The 23,056-nt window shown below is 51.6% G+C and overlaps 1 protein-coding gene and 1 pseudogene across 1 annotated transcript; both read left to right on the forward strand.

The window, feature by feature from the left end:
• Positions 1 to 9,217: 9,217 nt before the first annotated feature.
• On the forward strand, positions 9,218 to 10,999 carry LOC127026018 (ribosomal protein S6 kinase alpha-3-like). The gene has a single exon (XM_050911136.1). The coding sequence runs from the start codon at positions 9,254 to 9,256 to the stop codon at positions 10,964 to 10,966; it is 1,713 nt and encodes a 570-aa protein (XP_050767093.1). The 5' UTR covers positions 9,218 to 9,253; the 3' UTR covers positions 10,967 to 10,999.
• A 1,073-nt stretch (positions 11,000 to 12,072) lies between these two features.
• Positions 12,073 to 23,056, forward strand: part of LOC127025989 (scavenger receptor cysteine-rich type 1 protein M130-like) — a 272,619-nt pseudogene continuing 261,635 nt past the window's right edge.

Raw genomic sequence — 23,056 nt, forward strand, 5'->3', positions numbered from 1 at the left:
CAAGCACCTGCACAAGCCACGGGCCTCCTCCTGCCCTAGCACATCTGCACGGAAATACCACAACACAAGCACCTCCACAAGCCACCTCTCCTTTCAGTCCCACTCACATCCTCACAAAACACTCACCTCAAAACACCTTCGCAAGCCAGGGGCCTGCTTCTGCCCAACCACCTCAGCACTCAGCACTGACATCGCAGGCACCTGCACAAGCCAGGGCCCTGCTCCTGCCCTATCACCTACTCACCCACCAGGGACATCACAAGCACCTCCACAAGCCACCTCCAGCTTCCTGCCCTAACTGCTACACAGCCAACACTGACCTCACAAGCACCTGCACAAGCCACCTGCGCACTCCTGCCCTATCACCTCCTGCTCCACCACTGACAACATATGCCGCTGCACAAACCAGGGACTGCCTCCTGCCCTAGCAATGACTTGCCAACACCACATCACTACCAGCTGCACAAGCCAGGGGCCTGCTCCTGCCCTAACACCTGCTCAGCTCCAAGGCACAGCCAAGCAGCTGCACAACCCAAGGCCTGCTCCTGCCTTAGCACCTACTCACCCACCTAGGACATCACAACAAGCTGCACAACCCACCTGCACGCTCCTGCCCTAACAGCTACCCAGCAAGCATTCACATCACAAGCACCTCTAAAAGCCACCTCTTCAGTCCTTCCCATTCACCTACTCAGGCACCACGCACATCACAAGGACCTCGACAAGCCGGGGCCTGCCACTGCCTTAGCACCTCCTCAGCCACCTCTGACATCGCACCTACCTCCACAAGCCACCACCTTGCTCCTCACACAGCAACTACCCAAGCACTTGCGACACCCAAAGCACCTGCACATCAAAGCTTCCTGCTCCAGCCCTACCACCTACTCAGGCCCATCTCACCTCGCAAGCACAGCAACAAGCCAACTGCCTCCTTCCACCCTATCCCCCACTAACAGCAACGGCGTGCTTTAGGCCCAGCCACCAACAAAGCACCATGCACCTGCTTGCTCACTCCTCCCCTCCGGCGGCATGCGGACGACAAAATACAACCAAAGCCGCGCGAGTCCACACAAGGACATGGACGGATCACTCAACAATTATGCTCACAGGCAAAACACACTCCACTTGCGGAAAAAACACATCCATTTAATTTCCTACCAAGCAAATCACACTAGCAGAAGGAGAAAGAGAACCAGATCTTAAAAACACACCTTCCCCCCACCCCTCCCTTCTTCCCGCCCTCACCTTTGCTCACCATACCTCCACCTCCTCCCCACAGTGGCCCAGGGCAACGGCGAATGGGGCTTGCGGGCACTTCATCCACGTTGGCTCTCATGCTCCTTTCTCCCAGGGGGAGGGCTCCTCACACTCTTCCGCTGCTCCACCCTGGGATCCCTCTCACGGGGATCAGCCCTCCACACCTTCTCCAACACCACTCCTTGCCACGCACTCCTCAGGCCTCCAACACCTGCTCCAGCGTGGCCTTTCCCACGCACTCACGGCCGCCTTCGGGCCCACACACCTGCTCCACCCTCGCGTCCTCCACGGCCTGCAGGGGAATCTCTCATCCACCATTAACCTCCATGGTCTGCAGGGACACAGCCTGCCCTCTCACCACGGCCTGCAGGGCAATCTCTGCTCCCCCGCGCCTCCTCCTCTCCTTCTTCACTCACCTCAGGCTCCGCAGGCTTCTTTCTCTCACATCCCACTCCTCTCATCGCTGCACCTCCCCTTCCTTCTTTTTCCACCACTCTTCCCCTTCTGAAATATCCTATCCCAGAGCACCTACCACCGGTGCTGATTGCCTCCCCCTTCCACACAGGCGGCTCCGAACTGCAGCCGCGAAAGCTTCTAGCAGCTTCTCACAGGACCCACCCCTCGAGCCCCACCCCTCTACACAAACCCCTGCCACACAAACCCAACACAACACCTACGACAGCACAAGCACCTGCACAAAACACAGGCCTACCCCTACCCTTGCACCTCCTCAGGCACATGTCACAGCACAACCACCTGCACAACCCACCTGCATGCTCCTGCCCTAACACCTACTCAACCACCTCTCCCATCACAAGCACCTGCACAACCCACCTGCAACCTCTTGCCCTAGCAACTACTCTGCCACCAATGACAACACAAGCAGCTGCACAGGGCAGGGGCCTGCTCCTAAACTACCATCTCCTTGCCAGCATGGGACATCACAAGCACCTCCTTCAGCCCAAGCCACCTCCTGCCCTAGCACTTACTCATGCACCTAGCACCTCACAAGCACCTGCACAAGCCTGGGGCTGGCCCCTGGCCTCACACCTCCTCAACCACCTGCGACCTCACAAGCACCCGCACAAGCCACGGGCCTCCTCCTGCCCTAGCACATCTCCACGGAAATACCACAACACAAGCACCTCCACAAGCCACCTCTCCTTTCAGTCCCACTCACATCCTCACAAAACACTCACCTCAAAACCACCTTTGCAAGCCTGGGCCTGCTTCTGCCCAACCACCTCAGCACTCAGCACTGACATCGCAGGCACCTGCACAAGCAGGGTCCTGCTCCTGCCCTATCACCTACTCACCACCAGGGACATCACAAACACCTCCACAAGCCACCTCCAGCTTCCTGCCCTAACTGCTACACAGCCAACACTGACCTCACAAGCACCTGCACAAGCCACCTGCGCACTCCTGCCCTATCACCTCCTGCTCCACCACTGACAACATATGCTGCAGCTCAAACCAGGGGCCTGCTCCTGCCCTAACACCTACTCAACCACCTGTGACACCACAAGCACCTGCACAACCAGTTACATACTCTTGCCCTATCAACTACTCACTGAAACGTAAGCAGCTGCACAGGGCAGGGGCCTGCTTCTAATCTAGCATCTACTTGGCATCATGGGACATCAAAAGCAGCTGCTCAAGCTCAGGGCCAGCTCCTGCCCTATCACTCATGCACCTAGGACCTCACAAGCACCTGCACAAGCCAGGTTCCTCCTTCTTCCCTATCACATCTGCAGGGAAATAGGACAACACAAGCACCTGACAATACCAACACACTTCTGGAGATGAATGGGAAAATTCCTGGAGAGCTAACACGAATGGACTTGCCTACAACATGGACAAAACTCCTCGACTAGCTACCTTGGAAGAGTCTGCAGCTGCTACTTTAGAATTCACCTGTCTCCAGAGAAAGCCCAAATGCTCCCGCAGATGCCTCGGAGGAGTCCCAGACAGATACAGGGCACGGACCTGACTCCAACACACACAAAACACCTTGCGTAGCTACCTTGCAAAAGTCTGGGATGGCTACCTGCGCAATTCAGCTGTCTCCAGGGGAGGCCAAAACACTCTGGACGTTCCTCGGAGGAGTCCTGAGGAGCTACCGGGCATAGACCTGCCTCCAACACAAAGAAAACTCTTCAGCTAACGGAAGAGGAAAATTGTGCTGCTGCTACCTGGGGCTTTAGCTGCCTGTCAGGAAACTCAAAACACTCTGGCAGATGTCTGGGAAAAGTCCTGACGCAAAAACAGGAATGCACCTGCCCCCAACATACACAATGCTCTTTGCGTAGCTACCTTAGAAGATTCTGGGGCTGCTACCTGGGAAGTCGCTCGTCTCCAAAGGAAACCAAAAGACTCCTGGATATTCCTGGGAGGAGTTCCAGAGAGCTACCGGGCATGGACCTGCCTCCAACATGCACCAAACTCTTGGGGGATCTACCCTGGTGGAGTCTGGGGTTGCTGCCCAGGCCTTCAGCTCCCTCCACAGCAGGACAAAACACGTTGGCAAATGCCTGAGAAGAGTCCTGGGGAGCTACAGGGCATGGACCTGCTTCCCATTTCTATCAGCAATCAGTCATGATTGGAGCAAGGGCAAAGCCTGTATATTTCAAATGCATTTGAGTTACATGACTCTCAACATATGCCATGACACCATTTCACTAGACTGAAGGCTGACAGCAGTGTACCAGGACACTCCTTTCTGGACACTTCACTCCTGGGTAGAAATCCTAGACGCTTCCTTTAAGGACAGAAACCCAAAGAGCTAAAAGAAGTTCTTTAAAGTCAGCACAGCAAAGAAAAAGCAAGCAAGCAAACAAAAACGGCAGGGAAACCCCCGAGGCACTAATGAGGAACAAAGGGTCTCCCTTTGGGAGTCCACTACCCCTCACAAAATGGACAAGTGGCTTAAAAAGAGATTCCTGCAAAGAAACGGCACATCGAAGATAACCTTGATAACGCCAGCACAAGTGACCGCCGTGGAAACGGCAGCGCTGACCCTTCTCCTGCTCCTCCTACGAGCTCTTTGCCAACCACGTGAAGACGCAAAACCAAGCATGAATGAATCAGATCTGAGAAGAGCCTGGCCCCAAAAAATTAAAAATGATCAGGAAGTCGTTTGAAATACGGCTTCACGTCCACTATCGTGGATGATGAACCTTGCCTTAAGCACATGTCGTGCCTTGAGATAGGAGCTAAGGACAGTATGAAGTTACCCCACGAGCAGATGTTCAAAACCAAAGCACCCAGAACACGCAGACAATCCTGCACCATGTTTTCAGCGATGTTTCAAGTCACGCGATACTCAGTCCACGACTTTACAAAACATCATTAAACTTAACGATAGCAGCCTCCTTGCAGGCTGCTTACTCAAAAGCAAAAACCAAAAAGCCACGTACCCTCGGGGAAACCCTTGTCCTTCCAGGTGGCTGCTGTCTTCCCACGGCTCTTCCTCAAAGCAGGACAAATGACCGTGAATTTGGCAGTCCACACAAATTACGAAGCACACTTACTCCTCCGACAGTCATTACCTATGGGCCAGAAGTCCTCCCACACCCCAGAAGTGCCCATTACTCCTCCAGCAGTCATCCGCTATGGACCGCAAGTCCTCCAGACCTACCTACCTCCCTACCTACCCACCCACCCACCCACCTACCGACTTACTGGAAATGAGTTGGACCACAGCAGAAGTGACACTGGCCAAGCTGGTCACACACACCAGACCACAAATGGTAGTTACAAGACAGAAAACACAACATAAACCACCAGAACTGTAAAAAAAAAGCCAACCCGAAGCCACAACATACACAAATCAAAGGCCCCTCTCCAAACCCTAAACAGGCAAACAAGCTAAAAAAGGACTCTCCAAAAAAGCAATCCACCCAGAACACAAGAGAAGCCAAAAATAACATAACCCCAGGAACCCAGGCCCAACAAACCCAGATCCTCTCCAGAATAATAGCACGCTTTAATCCTGACTCACTTAAACTCTGGCATCCCAGAACCCTACCACTCTGTAACCCTTGCACACTGTCACCCTAGCATCCCAGAACCCTAGCACACTGTAGCCCTAAGATATCCAAAAAATGAACCCAAACTCCCTGGAGATCTCCGGCTGGGCCTTCAGGTGGCCCCGGCTCTCAGAAGTCACAACTCTGAAATGGGAATGGGACAGCATCCCTCTTCACATCACCTGTCACCCCCGGAAAAAGTGCCTGCCTTAAACACTCCCGGGGAGAAAGGCTGGGGCACTTGGAGACTTTCAACTGGCCCGCCATCACCACGGGGCTTCAGCTCATCATTTCTGTGTCAGAGCCACCAAGCACATCAGCCCGTCCTCCCTGAGACACCCCTTGGGGCAGCCGTACCCAGAGCCAGGTGGCTGGATATGGCCTTTGCTTGATGGGGAGGTGCTTCCTGGGAGCAGGATCTCTCCTGGGGGCACAGGGAAACTCTCGTCAGGCCTGGATGCCTGAGAAACAGCTCTGCGCTGCTCCATCTCTCACCAAAAACCAGGGGCAGAGGAAGGCTGCTTTGCTGGCCTCCAAGACAATCAGCTCACCTGGGATGCTCTGTGGCCAGCGCGTGCCTTTGCTGTCAGGTGGGTCTCAGCTTCAGCAGCGCTCCGCAAACATCTGTCACCTCCCTGCAGGATGCTCTCCAGTGCACAGCATGTCTCCACTGGCTCTCCCTGGGGACAAAGATCGAAAAGGAGCAATTTGCTTTTCTTTCCCCACTCCCAAAGAGCTGCACAAGAGACCTGCCACCCCAAATCAGCTGTGTGACAGGGACACCCGTCGGCTGGCTGGGCCTTCTCTCTTTCTCTCTGGGCCTCTCGCCTGCTCCCCGGCCCTTTTCACTCTTCCTCCGGCTCCAGCCTGGAGGCCATCGCTGTTCTGTCCTTCGCTGCCTCCCTCTCCTGACCCGCATCCTTCTCTGTGTTTCTCAGCCTCCGGATTGTTTCCCGCCCTTCTCTTGCTCTCTGTCCTGCGCTCTGTCCCCTGCCTCTCCCTTTCTCTCTCTCAGCCTTTTCCCCTCTGTGCCTCTGTCCTGCTCCCTCTCCCATTTCTCTGTCACTCCGCTCTCCTGCTGCCTTTTCCGTCTATCTGTCCCTGTGCCCCACTCCCTCACCCTGCCCGTGTCGCTCCCTCTGTCTCTCCTTCCTCCTGCCCTCCTCTGCCCTCTCTCTCCCTCTGTCCTGCTGCTCATCACCATGTTCCTGGCTGCCCCCTGCCCCCTTCCCCTCCATCCCCTTCTCCCTGGCCCTGGGCCCGCTCCTCACCAGGGGTTTCCTTTCTCCACTCCCTGACCAGCTCCTGCTTTCTTCCCGCCGTCCCTCTCTCCTGCTCCCGTCCTCTCCTGCCACTCTCCGCCCCACCCCACCCCTCTCTGCCCCTCTGCCCTCTCTCCTCCTCCTCCTCCCTGCTCCACCAAGGCTCTGGGACTGGGACTGGGGCTGCCCCGGGAGGCGGCCATGGGGCCTGTGGAGGAGTGGGGTCCAGCCGGGGGGACGGTGTCCCCGCAGGGTCAGACAGGAGGAAGGAGCGCCCAGTGGCATGCCAGGGCTGTAGTCCTGGGGTACGAGGCTGATGGGTGGCCATGTTGGTTCCCAGGGCATGCTGGGAGCTGTAGTTTCCAGCACTCGGCTTCCTAGTGGCCATGTTGTTCTCAGGTAAAGTGGAAGGCACAGTCTCTGCTCCAGCCACGGCCCCGTGCCATTCCCTGCCAGCTTTGTGCGGTTCCTTGTGGGGCTCCTGCCGTGCTCCCACAGGGAAGGTGCCAGGACTGAAAACTCTTGCTGGCCCTCACCTTCCCTTGGCAGCCCTTTCACAGCCCCACCAGCGCTGAGGCTCGGGGCTTGCTTAGCAACATAACGCTCCCCTCATTCTCTCAGTCTTGCCAGAGCTTCCCATTTCTATCAGCAATCAGTGATCGAGTGTTGTGGAAGGTGGCAAAGCAGAGCTAGGGACCATGCAGACCACACCCGAACGAGACCTAAACAGCATGTGGCAATAATGGCATAAGGCTGTTAGGCTGTAATAGCACAGGAATGTATAGAAATTAGAGAGGCTGTTAATATGTTTTGTAGGGCTTTAAGGACTTTGTTTAGCTGCTTAAAAGTAGTCCTTCATGATAAAGCAGGACTCATAACTTGCTTAATGCTGTTGCTTAATGTTCACCTATAATCTGATGGCAGGAGTAAGAAGATTTGGAAAGCCCCAGAGCCAGTTTGCCCCAGGAAAAGGAGACATAGTAACAAGTAGCCTAAAACACAGCAGGAAGAACCAGCCGAGAGACGAGAAAAAGCACCCAATGAGAGAGAAGATGACCCCAGACTCGATCTTACCATTGGGCCAGACTATGGTGTGAGGGAGGGAATTTAGATTGTAAGGGCATAATTGCCCAGGGATTGTGGTGTTCAGGTTCCCTCTCCAGAGACAGCCAGCTTGAGCTGTCTGAATTTGGGCACCATAGATAGAGTAAATTAGGCTTTTATTTTGAAGGCCTTGATTAGAGAGTCTGCTTTGGGGAACCTTGGCTGGAGCCTGAGGGAAGAAGAAGCGCCCGAGGGTGAGTGTGTGTGTGTGAGGAGTCGAAAGGGGCACCCGTCGGCTCACTGGAGTCGCCCGCTGCGAAGGGACGCCGGTCCTAGCAGTTAAAGTCTCGGGTGGTGTGTGTGCGACTCCTTGATTGGTGTGTGAATGCTCGGGCAGCGGCTTCCCCCTTAACAGTTTGGCACCCCAGATGGGACCCTAGGTCACTCTCGGAACCTCTTGGATCCAAACCTCTGACTGGCAGCACAGGGTGAGTTCACCCGAGGATTTTGGACACGGGACGCACCGAATCGCTCGAGTGGTGAGTGTTAAATCCCTTAAATCTAAATTCAATATAGGGAAAAGGACAGAATTCGGGGGGGTTCAAGTCCCGCCGAGGTGCATAGCCTGATCAGCATAAATCGCACACAAGTTTGTACGCAGTCTGATCAACAGAAGACGTCTGATTAAAAGGGGGTTCGAGTCCTGCCCAGATTAGAGGGTTTTTGAGAGATTTTAAAGGGGGGGTTGAGTCCCACCCGGATTAAATCATGAGTAACGTAACTGGAGTAGAGAGGGAGACGCCCTTAGCAGAGATATTACAAAACTGGGAAAAAAATCTGTGGTGCAAATTCACTACTGAAGGAGGACGCAGTAGTTCTATGTCAACAATGGTGGCCATTCATCACCCGCCATGGAGATATTGAAGATCAGTGGCCACCACAAGGGAGTTTTGACCAACATCGACTGACCTTTGTGCGAGACCAACTTCAGTACCGGTTCCCGGGACACATGGATTATTGGTATGTGTGGGATGAATGGGTGCGGGAGAGACAACATCCAGGGAGGCAAAAGGGGCTGAGGGAAAAACTAACCTGTAAGGTAACTTTGGCCGTAGGTAAGGCTACAGCCCCGAACGACGACCAGACAAGGCCCTCCCCGACTCCTGCCCCACCTTACAGTCCCTGTACCGACCTCCCCTCAGACCTTCCTGTAGCAAGGGTGGGACTTTGCCCCATGGTTTCAAATGTTTTGACTAATCTGGCCGCTTTACGGCCAGGGGGTGACTATGCATGCCCCACATCGACGGTTTATACTAATCCATCGTGGAACCCAAATGATTTAGCCTTATGGGGCTGTACAATGCCAAGATTAAGGGAGGATGCAGAAACACGGGCGCAGTTACTGTCAAATCTCTGCACGGGACACAATCCTAACCGGGGGGACACCCAAATCTTATTCCGAGAATCATTCTGCCCAGATGAAAGAGAGAAGGTATTAACTAAGGATGCAGAATTAGCACGACAGGTGGGAGGAGGGAGAAATCCGTGGCCGACAGTAAATCCGAACTGGAACTATAATATGGCCGAGACAGAGCCCATTGCCAAACAGCCCTAAGAAATTTAATAGAGGCAATTGGAGCATGTGGAGAACGTAGGGTGATGTTCACAGAAGACGATGTTAAATTTTACCTGGCAGAATTAGCACTTGCTTTAGACCATGTACATAGTGGTGGAATAATATACCGGGACCTAAAACCAGAAAACATCCTTCTTGATGAGGAAGGACATATCCAATTAGCAGATTTTGGCTTAAGTGAGGTGTCAATTGATCATGAAAAAAAAGCCTTCTCTTTCTGTGCAACAGTGGAATATATGGCGCCAGAAGTCATTAAGAGCGGAGGCCTTACACGGAGCGCAGACTGGTGGTCTTTTGGTGTTGTAATGTTTGAAATGCTCACTGGTACTCTGCCTTTCCAAGGGAAAGACAGAAAAGAAACCATGACACTGATTCTCGAGGCCAAACTTGGAATGCCCCAGTTCTTGAGCCCGGAAGCAGAGAGTCTTCTGCGAATGCTCTTCAAAAGAAACCCAGCAAACAGATTAGGAGCAGGCCTAGATGGAGTTGAAGAAATTAAGAGGCATGCATTCTTTTCCAAAATAGATTGGAATAAATTGTACAGGAGAGAAGTTGATCCCCCTTTTAAACCTGCAACTGGCAGACCTGAAGATATGTTTTATTTTGACCCTGAGTTTACAGCAAAAACTCCAGAAGATTTGCCTGGTCTCCCACCTAGTGCTAATGCGCATCAACTTGTTCGGGGATTTAGTTCTGTAGCTATTGCATCAAATGACGAAAGCCAGGCAGTGCAGACAGTTGGAGTGCATTCCGTTGTCCAGCAGTTGCACAGGAACAGCATTCAGTTTACTGATAGATACGAAGTGAAGGAAGATATCAGAGTTGGGTCTTACTCTGTCTATAAGAGATGTATTCATAAAGCTTTAAACATGGAATATGCTGTAAAGATTATAGACAAGAGTAGAAGAGATCCAACAGAGGAGATTGAAATCCTACTGCGCTATGGCCACCATCCAAATATTATTACCCTAAAAGATGTGCATGATGATGGAAAATACGCATACATAGTAACAGAACTTACAAAAGGAGGGCAACTGCTGGATAAAATTCATAGACAAATTTTTTTCTCGGAACGAGAAGCTAGTGCCGTTCTGTTCACAATAACAAGAACGGTTGAGTACCTCCATGCGCAAGGGGTTGTTCATGGAGAGCTGAAGCCTAGCAATATTCTTTATGTTGATGAATCTGGTAATCCAGAATCCATTCGACTTTGTGAATTTGGCCTTGCAAAACAACTACGAGTAGAAAATGGTCTTCTGAGGAGTCCATGTTACACAGCAAGTTTTGCTGCACCAGAGGTTTTACAGAGGCAAGGTTACGATGCTGCATGGGACATATGGAGCCTTGGTGTTCTACTTTATACCATGCTTGCTGGCTACCCTCCTTTTGTAACGGGTCCTGATGATACCCCAGAGGAGATTTTGGCCCGAATAGGTAGCGGGAAGTTGTCTCTCAGCGGTGGTTATTGGAATACCGTTTCAGATACAGCTAAGGACCTTCTTTCAAAAATGCTTCATGTTAACCCACATCAAAGACTGACTGCAGCCCAAGTCCTCAGTCACCCCTGGATAGTTCACTGTGACCAGTTGCCTCAATACCAGCTAAACAGGCAGGATGCTCCCCATGTAGTGAAGGGTGCAAGAGCAGCAGCTTACTCTGCTTTGACTCGTAATCAGTCACCAGTTTTGGGAGCCAGTCGGCCATTCTCCTCTTGCTCAGAGCATTATTTTTCATAAGGAATGGGTTTTTTAATCCCCTAAAATATTCTTTGTTACAGGTAGAGATGGACAGTTTATGTTAAGCGCTTAGCTTAAACAGTTTCTATTAGCACTATATACTTTGTGCCATCCAACATCTTGTATGTTTTTGTAAATAGTTCACAAGCAGTACAGTTCCGTGCTGTTTTCTTTAATGTATACATGCCTTGTTTTACTTAGATATTGTTAATCCTTTTGACAATTAAGTCTGATTAAACAGGTCACCTGGATTAGTCAGCATTGTTGGACAGCTCTAAAAGAAGGCTCACCGTTAAACAGCTATTGAATGTAATGCTATGAAGATGTGTTTCTCCTTGCCTGTGCCTTTTCTACATTTCTGTGGTTTGGATGCTGCATGTCATGTTATGAAAAACAGGATACTGTTTATAGTATTGGAAATGTAAACAGTGGATCTCTCACGATACACCACTCACTTGCGATGGACATTTTGATAGAAATTGGTTAGCCATTGGACTCCCTGTGTGTATGGTTTCTTCCTTTTTTGCCCCCCTTTTTGGCTTGTCTATTGTTTGTTGTTTAATCATGGTTTTTATGGACTGAGTTCTTCAAATTACAGCCTATGATGTATACTTTTAAGCCCATGGTTGAAATAGACACTACTGAGTTTTGAGCACTGGGGAATCCATCCCAGTATTGCAGTTCTCCAAAAGAAACTAGTGCATTTCAGGAATAAGTTGCCAGAAGCCGCAGTTTTGCAACTGTTTCTCTGGCTGCAGCATACACCCTGCTTAAAGGGGAAGGTGGGCAGGGTCAGGAGGTGCTGCTTGGCTAAGGTGTTCTGCTCTCTGATTGCACTTTCTCTTCACTGTATGCTGCTAACTGTTTTAAGAACCCAAAGTTATATTCTTAAGTAAGCTTTTTTCCTCTCTTGCCTCTGCACGTACCTGCCCTATCTCTATCTCGGTCTCAGAGACTTGCCCTCTGTTTTGGATGGAGGGGTGGAAGAGTGTTTAGTTAACCTGTGTGGCAGGTGCACCCGCCCCGATAGAGACCGAAACTTGTGGAGGTGGCTCTGAGCCCTTATAAGGGAAACATATTGGATTCGATATGCTGGCAGGCAAACGATGGTACCTACCTCATTTTTGTCCTACGGGACCATTAACGGGCGACGCTCCCAAACCGGACAAGCAAAAGGGCCAGTTCCCATTGAGAACATAGAGGCCAACCCGTCATGGTAAAACTGCCCTCTGTTGGCACTGTACCCACATCCTGGCGAAACCCAGAGGCTTACATGCCTGGGAGGCCTTAGATAGGAAAGGGAAAGGCCATCGCATAAGTACTCGATGGATAATTCCTAATTTCTGAGACCCGGTCCAAGGCCCGAGGTGCAATTTGTGTCCTCTTGCAGGACTATGGAAAAGCAAACTATTCGGACACTCCCACTGATGGCAGTAACAACAGCGGGCATGGACAACAAGAACCTGGACAGCAAGGTGGTGGCTCAACTGATAGTGGGATTTGCATGTATGGTGAACTTAACTTCAATAACAGCCTGTCTGCCCAGCCCTAAGTCAGTAGAGGAGCCCCTACCAATCTTTGTGCAAACCACTAATATATCACTAACCCTTGAACTCCATGGCAACAGTGCAATAATTCCAGCCGGGCCTGGGGAACGGATGGAAAGGATGGAGGTCACACTCATACCATCTATAGCTGGTCACCTGGCGCACTAAATGCCAATTCAATATGGAAGGCAAAGTGTAATTACCTCTTCCTACCCCCTAATAACGCCACGGGGTGGAGTTTTAATGGTACAATGCCATGCTTTAATGTTCCCTGGGGAATTACTGAACATCATGACCAATGGAAAACAGATGATCATTCCCTGCAATATACTGAACTGTTAAACGCCACCTGGTGTATTAAACACCCCGAGAGTAATGGTAGCAATTGCCCCAACGCTTGTCAAGAACCAGGGTTCAAGGGAGCCTGGGAAAAACATCCCCTCAATTGCACATGGGGACCTGACTGGATTGCGCAAAGGAATGGGGCACCACCAGTAAAAAAAAAAAAACAACACTTTGGGACTGCCAAACAGAAATGCAATGTAAAAACATAGATAAAAGGCCATTATTGTGATGATACATGCCCCGCCCCATTCAGGAAGCTTTGGTACAGGGCTGTCTGTGTAGTAATACCAGCTATGTGTGGCCCACTGCCCTAAAATGTAACGCTTATGGGGACTGTCCTCTTCATGCCCCCACACAAGGCATATGCCAAACATCTGATGTGCCCGCTCCTCCCGATCTAGAGTCGGCATACTCCAGTGGCTGTCTGTATTCCCGGCTACACCCAACTGTTCCCGGGATGGCCTGCACAGTAGCCCTGCCTTCCCTTTGTCCCATTTACCGAGAAGGGCCTATAGCCCCTAAGTGGTGGGATCGCAGCCCCCGGGAGATACAACTGCTAAAGAAGGGAACGTGGCAAAGAGCAAAAACGCGACTGGGATAGTGGCTGGAGGCCATGTTCGGAATGGGGACTGCCTCCCTCAAAAACCCACAAGCCATTTATGACCTATTGATGCAAGTATCTATTTGAGCCAATTCTACATCTGACAGCTTAGAACTCTTGAATGAACAATTACAACACACCAGCAAAATGACCGCCCACCACCGAGCGGGATTAGACCTGATGCTGCTAAAGGAACACCTTTAGTATGGAGTGCTAAATTGATGAGTAGATGGCTGCTGCGTTTATATCCCAAATGTATCCATACCCTCCGAACCCAAATCGACAAAATGAAGAAAGCAGCAAAGGACTCAGAGGCAATTGCTGCCGCATTAAACATCAACTGGTTGGGAAAGATTTCCAGTGTGTTCGGGTTTTCCCTGTCGGGATGGTTAACCAGTCTTTTACAATCCTTGATAGTGGTTATAATCATAATTATTGCCATTTGTATTGTATTAAGTTGTGTTAAACATATGATAACGTAGTTCGTATCGTTGTTACGTATGCTCCTTTAGAACTACTCCAAATAGCAGATGTTCCGTTAGAATTGTAAAATCGCCAAAGAAATGATGATTCATGATGAGCATCAATTCTCACCGAAACTGCGCTCCCTTTTAACTTTGGAGGCAAGAGGTGACTGTACCACCACTCCAAAGAAACCAGTCGGATCGTGACTGTGGTCACGGGGTGGAGTGTGGCAGGTGCACCACCCCGATAAAGAGCAAAACTTCTCAACTGCTGAAAGGAAAGACTTAAAACTAGAAGCCACGGTTTGGGGTCGAGCTGGCCAGCTGCGTGTGATGACTGGAGTCACGTAGACAGAGTGCCCCAAGTCACGTACCCAACCACCCAGCCTGCCAGAACACCTCAACCAATGAAATGCCTCAGCTAGGAGAAGTTTCCAGACCGCTGACCATATATGACCATGAGCCCCGATCCGACTTCGGGTATAAATGGAGCCCGCCGGAAGAGCCCTTTGAGCCAGTCTTCCTCGGAGCAGCGGGTCTGCAGTCAGAGACTCTCCCCTTCCATCGGGATGCCATCTAAGGAAACTCCCCGGGTTGAGTGCCTCGCCTTACCGGTGAGTGAGTGCGCATTTTGAGTCATCATTTTAAGCTTACATTTGGTTATAGTTTGTGTAGTGATAGTTCCCAGCTGACACCCTGAACCTGTAACTAAGTTGTGTTTATCGCAGTGTTTACGACCTGATATTCCTGTCCAATCTGGCTGTTGTATCTCAATACAACATAACATTCCTGTTCACTTGGACCGTTCTATGTTGATATCATTAAAGAAGATTGACTTTTGAAACATATTGCTGTCTAGTCTTCCTGCGACAACCTCTCATGAAGTTCTTTCCCTCCATTCCTCTTGAAGCCCCTATTGCCTTGACCATTTCACTGGCTTCAATTCTTCTTGTCATCTGGACTATTGCTTTGCTTTCCATACATATCCACTTCCACTCACGCAGAGTTTCTTTTCCATCTTTCTATCAACCAAAAGCCACTTTCTTCTTTTAGTGTTTTTACTGTAGATTTCTTTATTTAACTACTTTTTTCCTGAGGAACAGCCAGTGTCTAGGCAACTTTCGACTTAATAGCCAACTTTTGTCCGCGCTCTGAAAGGTGTTGTAGGCTAGACCTAATGTCTAGCCGGGTAATACAACAGCACATTCACAGTCACTGCTTCCTAGTCATTCCTTCTCTTTCAGACCGGAGCAGCTTAGTCAGAAAGACAATACTTTTGAATTGAAAAGGGGACATGGTCAGGGGCTGTAGAGTAAATGCTTTACTGCTGGTGCAAGGCACAGCTACCCATCTTGCTACTCAGCGTAAATACACTCAAATATAGTTGTTGTTGTTGACAAGAAAAGCTAACTCCACAAAGCCCCTTTGCTTATGATCTTCTGGGTTTTCTGTAATGACCTAGAAACGAGGGAGGATGCCCAAAAAAGGGACCTACCCCACTCTATGTTTACTATGTCTGCTTCATAATGCCAGTACTTTGGAAAAAAACTAACCTCATAATCTTTTATGTATTAGATGCTTCAGGGTGAACCAACTAAATAAGCTGCAAGGATTGCTGCAGGATTTATGATCCAAAATCCTTGGGGTAGTTGCCAGGTCTGAAGGATGAATTCTTCCCTGATGTTAGGACAGGTCTATTTGCTTCTGTGTGACCCGCAGTCAAAGGCAAAGCAAAGCTGAGAAGGGACAGGCTCTGTTCAAGGGCAGGATGAAGACAGGAAGCCTATATGGAGAAAAGGAGGGTAAGAGGGAACACGGTCTCCCATTTTTGTTGTGGCTCTATTCTGAAAATGAGGATGTCTAAAGGTTTACTGCCCACCAGAAAGAGCATGAGCAGCTCCAGCAAATTTCAGTTCTGCTTTCTTGCAATTCCCCGTCGCTAGCGGGCTAGCAGTCGTGCTGGAGGAGTAATCGCAGGAGACCAGCTCCTCAGGAACAGACAATCCCAGCTGTGCTTCTCCTCACCACACGTTAAGGAAATACGTTAGACTATTTATTTGAATCATAAGCTTTGCTTGGGTAATGACTGTCCCATCCTGAGCATGCACAGCACTTATCAGCCAGCTGCTAATTGCTAGTTTTGATTTGGGTCCAATAGAGACAGACTGGGAAAAAAAAATATATTGAGGAGAGACTCCTATTAAATTAGTGAGGTCAGCCTCTGAGAAGGGGCTGTAGCTCTCTCTGCAGGGGTAATCTTGCCTCCCTGAGCCCTCCCCCCTCTCTCTTCTCCCTTTAACAGTTCTATTTTGTGGAGCTACAAGACTTTTTTCTCCTGCTGAGTGCTGGGTTAACAAATGCAGGAGTCATCTATTAACAGTATTCTTTGGAGACCACCTACAGCAGTGGGATGAACAATGGGCCTCGAACCATTACTAATGTATAGCCCAGAAATGCAGTGTATTAATAGTTTTCAAATGTAAACCCATTAGTCACGCTTAATGGTTTATTTGAACTAAATCCGTATTATTATCCCCTCACTATTTTACCTGGTTTATTTTAGACCACTTATGTCAGGGGTTGCCATAGCCACCTGCTGAGTGCCTTGGACTGGAGTGTTTGCAGTAATCAAAGTTAAAGACTTCTTATAAGGAGAAGTATGCTCTGTCTAAAGAGCAACCTGGACAGAGAGGGTGTAAAGAAGATGGAGCCAGGCTCTTCTCAGCGGTGCCCAATGACAGGACAAGAGGCAACGGGCACAAACTGAAACACGAAGGTTACGTTTGAACATCAGGAAACACTTTCTCACTGTGGGGGTGACTGAGCCCTGGCACAGGGTGCCCTGAGAAGTTGTGGAGTCTCCATCCTTGGGCATATTCAAAAGCCACCTGGACGTGGTCCTATGCACTCTAGGGTCCCTACATGAGCAAGGGGGTTGGACCAGATGGCTCCGGAGGTCCCTTCCAACCTCAACCGTTCTGAAATTCTGTGAGACTTCTCAGAAGCCAACAAGCTCTGCTCTGCTTTCTGAACTGATGCAAAAGCCACAGACATCTGATTTCCAGAAACACCTGCAGAGCAGCCTACACTCTCCAGACCACATTCAGCCTCTCCCCGTGCCACCACGTATGCAAGGACACAGTGCAAGGCAGTTCCCAGCAAGACCCATCCAAGCATCCTGCTCCTGTCCCCCTCTGCTAGAGCTAAGTGTCTGGGAACCCTTGTCTTCCTCCAGGGAGACTTTGACTGTGAAAGGACCTCCACCATCATCAGGTTAGCACTTCTCTATGCTGCAGTGCCTGCTCAGCCCAGTCCCTCGGAGCACCAGGATTGCCCACCCAGTATGCTCCGCTGTGGCTGACCCTGTGATGTGAAGGCACAGGCTGTTTCATGGGATGAGGTAAGGTGCACAGATAAAAGCACTGGGATCCAGGACTCCTGGGTTCTCTCTTTGCTGCTAGAGGATTTGCCTTGGTGGCTAAAGCAGGAGTGAGGAAGGCTGGCTCTCTCCCAAACCCTCCTCGGTGTCAGGAGCAGCAAGGGTGGCTGCTCCATGAGGAAAGGGGAGCCGGAGCCGAGCGAGGTAACTACACAGGCAGAGGCGGTGGCCTCACCAACAAGGATGCAGTCCCACATATCCTAGTAAGGCTGGTAGGACAGACCCGGTGAGACCTGCAGCTTAAAAGCCAAATCCAGTCAAAGGCAGGGGAGTCCCCACCGAGCTGCTTAGCAGCACCTCCTCCAACAGCTCTCTTCAAAGCCCAATGCCTGCACCATACCTAAGTCGACCCTGAACCAGGCAGCCAAACCCCAGGAAGAGGGGGATGCACTCAAGCCCTGCCACTGCACCTCTGCGTGACACAAGGTAGGTCCTGGCCCTTCTCTGTTCCTCCATTTCCCCACCTGGGTAGCGGAGTGGACACATCCCTGAGCTCTCATCAGACAGCAAGCACTCGTGGGCCCAGCGAGCAATTGCTCTTTGAGGCAAGGATTCCTGCTGGTGCCCTGCCGGCTGCCAGCTGGAACCAGCACCCTTCTTCAGGTTTGGAGCAGAGGGTCACAAGTTCCCAGCAAGCCCCATCTCTTGCTGTCTTCCCTTGTGCCTTGGAGTGCTGGCTCCCGGAGAGGCCAGCCCAGGGGATGTGCACCACTCACTTTGCTAAAGTTCCATCCCTTCTTTCTGCTCCCTTTGCTTCAGCCGCTCCTGTCCTGAGCGTTCCCTGTGCAACATGAGCAGAGCCCTTTTCCCAGCTAACTCTCTTTACGCAGCACGTTACCCATGCTGGCAAGTGCTGGAGCCCAGTATCACAAGTCAGGGACCTGGAGAGAGCAACAACTGGCCCCAAGTCCCCCAAGGCAGTAAGAACTGAGCTACCTCAGCTCTTCAATCCATCCCATCCCATGCTTCAGGATACCTCAGCATGCATCTAAATATTTATTTTACTTATGCAAAGAAGTGAGATGAAGAAACTTAATACTTGTGGAAAGAAACCTGTTTTAATCAGAGCTAGCAGGCACCCTGGAATCATCTAAACGATCTGCAATCAGTTAAGACAATTAAAGTGAAGGTCACTAGAAGTGCACACTAAGCAGCCATCCTGACAGAGCACTTAAGTACAGAAGAGCTGGATACTGCAATGAAAACACTTTGCACAAACACAGCTCTGTTGGATTGGAGACTGACTTCTCCAAGGGACAGACACTGTGCAGTGTCTGACGAGGGGGAGCATGGGGGCATGTGTTGGGCAGTGGGGCTGCACTGGTGCAGGGATGGGTCACAGATGGGAGGCACAACACAACGATCAGGATGTGGAAGCAAGGACAGGCTATGAAGGAGAAATTAAGAAATATGACCTCAGTATACAGGCATGTTTTTAGGAAAGCCAAAGCTCATCAACCTGGAGCTGATGGGGGCTGCAGGCAACATGAAGAAGAAAATGAAGAGCTTCACTCACTGTGTCTGCAGTAAAAGGCTGGACAAGGCACATGGGAGTTGCTCTGCAATGTGGAGGGGGGTCTCATAGCAGCAGACACAGATGGGGATGAGTGAACCAATGCCTTTTTTGGCAAAACCTCACAAACAGCTGCACAAGCCAGAGGCTGCCCCTGGCCTGACACCTCCTCAGCCACCTCGGACACCATAAGCACATGCACAAGTCAGCTCTCCTTTCATTCCCATTCACATGCTCACAAAACAGTGACCTCAAAAGCACCTGCACAAGCTCTTCATTCCTTCCCATTCACCTACTTGGGCACCACACACATCACAAGGACCTCAACAAGCCGGGGCCTGCCACTGCCTTAGCACCTCCTCAGCCACCTCTGACATCGCATCTACCTCCAGAAGCCACGACCTTGCTCCTGACACAGCAACTACCCAACCACTTGCGACACCCAAAGCATCTGCACATCAAAGCTTCCTGCTCCAGCCCTACCACCTACTCAGGCCCATCTCACCTCGCAAGCACATCAACAAGCCAACTGCCTCCTTCCACCATATCCCCCACTAACAGCAACGGCGTGCTTTACGCCCAGCCACCAACAAAGCACCATGCACCTGCTTGCTCACTCCTCCCCTACGGCGGCATGCGGACGACAAAATACAACCAAAGGCTCGCGAGTCCACACAAGGACACGGACGGATCACTCACCAATTATGCTCACAGGCAAAACACACTCCACTTGCGGAAAAAAGACATCCATTTCATTTCCTACCAATCAAATCACACTAGCAGAAGGAGAAAGAGAACCAGATCTTAAAAACACACCTTCCCCCCACCCCTCCCTTCTTCCCACCCTCACCTTTGCTCACCATACCTCCACCTTCTCCCCACAGCGGCCCAGGGCAACGGTGAATGGGGCTTGCGGGCACTTCATCCCACGTTGGCTCTGACGCTCCTTTCTCCTCAGGGGGAGGGCTCCTCACACTCTTCCGCTGCTCCACCCTGGGATCCCTCTCACGGGGATCAGCCCTCCATGACCTTCTCCAACACCACACCTTGCCACGCACTCCAGGCCTCCAACACCTGCTCCAGCGTGGCCTTTCCCACGCACTCACAGTCGCCTTCGGGTCCCCACACCGGCTCCACCCTCGCGTCCTCCACGGCCTGCAGGGGAATCTATCATCAACAATTAACCTCCATGGTCTGCAGGGACACAGCCTGCCCTCTCACCACGGCCTGCAGGGGAATCTCTGCTCCCCCGCACCTCCTCCCTCTCCTTCTTCACTCACTTCGGCCTCTGCAGCCTTCTTTCTCTCACATCCCACTCCTCTCATCGCTGCACCTCCCCTTCCTTCCTTTTCCACCACTCTTTCCCCTTCTGAAATATCCTATCCCAGAGCACCTACCACCGGGATGATTGCCTCCCGTTGCACACAGGCGGCTCCAAACTGCAGCCGCGAAAGCTTCTAGCAGCTTCTCACAGGACCCACCCCTCGAGCCCCACCCCTCTACACAAACCCCTGCCACACAAACCCAACCCAACACCTACGACATCACAAGCACCTGCACAAAACACAGGCCTACCCCTACCCTTGCACCTCCTCAGGCACATGTCACAGCACAACCACCTGCACAACCCACCTGCATGCTCCTGCCCTAACACCTATGCAACCACCTCTCCCATCACAAGCACCTGCACAACCCACCTGCAACGTCTTGCCCTAGCAACTACTCTGCCACCAATGACAACACAAGCAGCTGCACAGGGCACGGGCCTGCTCTTAAACTACCATCTCCTTGCCAGCATGGGACATCACAAGCACCTCCTTCAGCCCAAGCCACCTCCTGCCCTACCACTTACTCACGCACCTACGACCTCACAAGCACCTGCACAAGCCAGGGGCTGGCCCCTGCCCTCACACCTCCTCAACCACCTGCAACCTCACAAGCACCTGCACAAGCCATGGGCCTCCTCCTGCCCTAGCACATCTGCAGGGAAATACCACAACACAAGCACCTCCACAAGCCACCTCTCCTTTCAGTCCCACTCACACCCTCACAAAACACTCACTTCAAAACCACCTTTGCAAGCCTGCGGCCTGCTTCTGCCCAACCACCTCAGCACTCAGCACTGACGTTGCAGGCACCTGCACAAGCCAGGGCCCTGCTCCTGCCTTAGCACCTACTCACCCACCTAGGACAGCACAACAAGCTGCACAACCCACCTGCATGCTCCTGCCCTAACAGCTGCACAGCCACCAGGGACGTCCTGAGCACCTGCACTGGCCACCTCTCCAGTCCTGCCCATTCAGCTAATTAGCCAGCACTCACAGCACAAGCACCTCGACCAGCCACCTGCCTGCTTCTGCCCTAGCACCTGCTCACCCACCTAGGACATCACCTGCACCTGCACAACCCACCTGCACGCTCCTGCCCTAACAGCTACCCAGCAAGCATTCACATCACAAGCACCTCTAAAAGCCACCTCTTCAGTCCTTCCCATTCACCTCCTTAGGCACCACGCACATCACAAGGACCTCGACAAGCCGGGGCCTGCCACTGCCTTAGCACCCCCTGAGCCACCTCTGACATCGCACCTACCTCCAGAAGCCACCACCTTGCTCCTGACACAGCAACTACCCAACCACTTGCGACACCCAAAGCACTTGCACATCAAAGCTTCCTGCTCCAGCCCTACCACCTACTCAGGCCCATCTGACCTCGCAAGCACATCAACAAGCCAACTGCCTCCTTCCACCCTATCCCCCACTAACAGCAACGGCGTGCTTTACGCCCAGCCACCAACAAAGCACCATGCACCTGCTTGCTCACTCCTCCCCTCCGGCGGCATGCGGATGACAAAATACAACCAAAGGCTCGCGAGTCCACACAAGGACACGGACGGATCACTCAACAATTATGCTCACAGGCAAAACACACTCCACTTGCGGAAAAAACACATCCATTTCATTTCCTACCAAGCAAATCACACTAGCAGAAGGAGAAAGAGAACCAGATCTTAAAAACACACCTTCCCCCCACCCCTCCCTTCTTCCCACCCTCACCTTTGCTCACCATACCTCCACCTCCTCCCCACAGCGGCCCAGGGCAACGGCCAACGGGGCTTGCACGCACTTCATCCCACATTGGCTCTGACGCTGCTTTCTCCTCAGAGGGAGGGCTCCTCACACTCTTCCGCTGCTCCACCCTGGGATCCCTCTCACGGGATCAGCCCTCCATGACCTTCTCCAACACCACACCTTGCCGCGCACTCCAGGCCTCCACCACCTGCTCCAGCGTGGCCTTTCCCATGCACTCACGGCCGCCTTCGGGCCCACACACTGGCTCCACCCTCGCATCCTCCATTGGCTGCAGGCGACTCTCTGATCCACCATTAACCTCCATGGCCTGCAGGGACATGATATCCAGGGATGGCTACCTGCGCAACTCAGCTGTCTCCAGGGGAGGCCAAAACACTCTGGACGTTCCTCGGAGGAGTCCTGAGGAGCTACCGGGCATAGACCTGCCTCCAACACAAAGAAAACTCTTCAGCTAACGGAAGAGGAAAATTGTGCTGCTGCTACCTGGGACTTTAGCTGCCTGTCAGGAAACTCAAAACACTCGGCAGATGTATGGGAAAAGTCCTGACGCAAAAACAGGAATGCACCTGCCCCAACATACACAATGCTCTTTGTGTAGCTACCTTAGAAGATTCTGGGGCTGCTACCTGGGAAGTCGCTCATCTCCAAAGGAAACCAAAAGACTCCTGGATATTCCTGGGAGGAGTTTCAGAGAGCTACCGGGCATGGACCTGCCTCCAACATGCACCAATCTCTTGGGGGATCTACCCTCGTGGAGTCTGGGGCTGCTGCCCAGGCCTTCAGCTCCCTCCACAGCAGGACAAAACACGTTGGGAAATGCCTGAGAAGAGTCCTGGGGAGCTACAGGGCATGGACCTGCTTCCCATTTCTATCAGCAATCAGTCATGATTGGAGCAAGGGCAAAGCCTGTATATTTCAAATGCATTTGACTTACATGACTCTTCAACATACGCCATGACACCATTTCACTAGACTGAAGGCTGACAGCAGTGTACCAGGACACTCCTTTCTGGACACTTCACTCCTGCGTAGAAATACTAGAGGCTTCCTTTAAGGACAGAAACCCAAAGAGCTAAAAGAAGTTCTTTA

Source organism: Gymnogyps californianus, chromosome 26 (assembly GCF_018139145.2).
Source record: "Gymnogyps californianus isolate 813 chromosome 26, ASM1813914v2, whole genome shotgun sequence".
In the NCBI taxonomy this organism is placed as follows: Eukaryota; Metazoa; Chordata; class Aves; order Accipitriformes; family Cathartidae; genus Gymnogyps; species Gymnogyps californianus.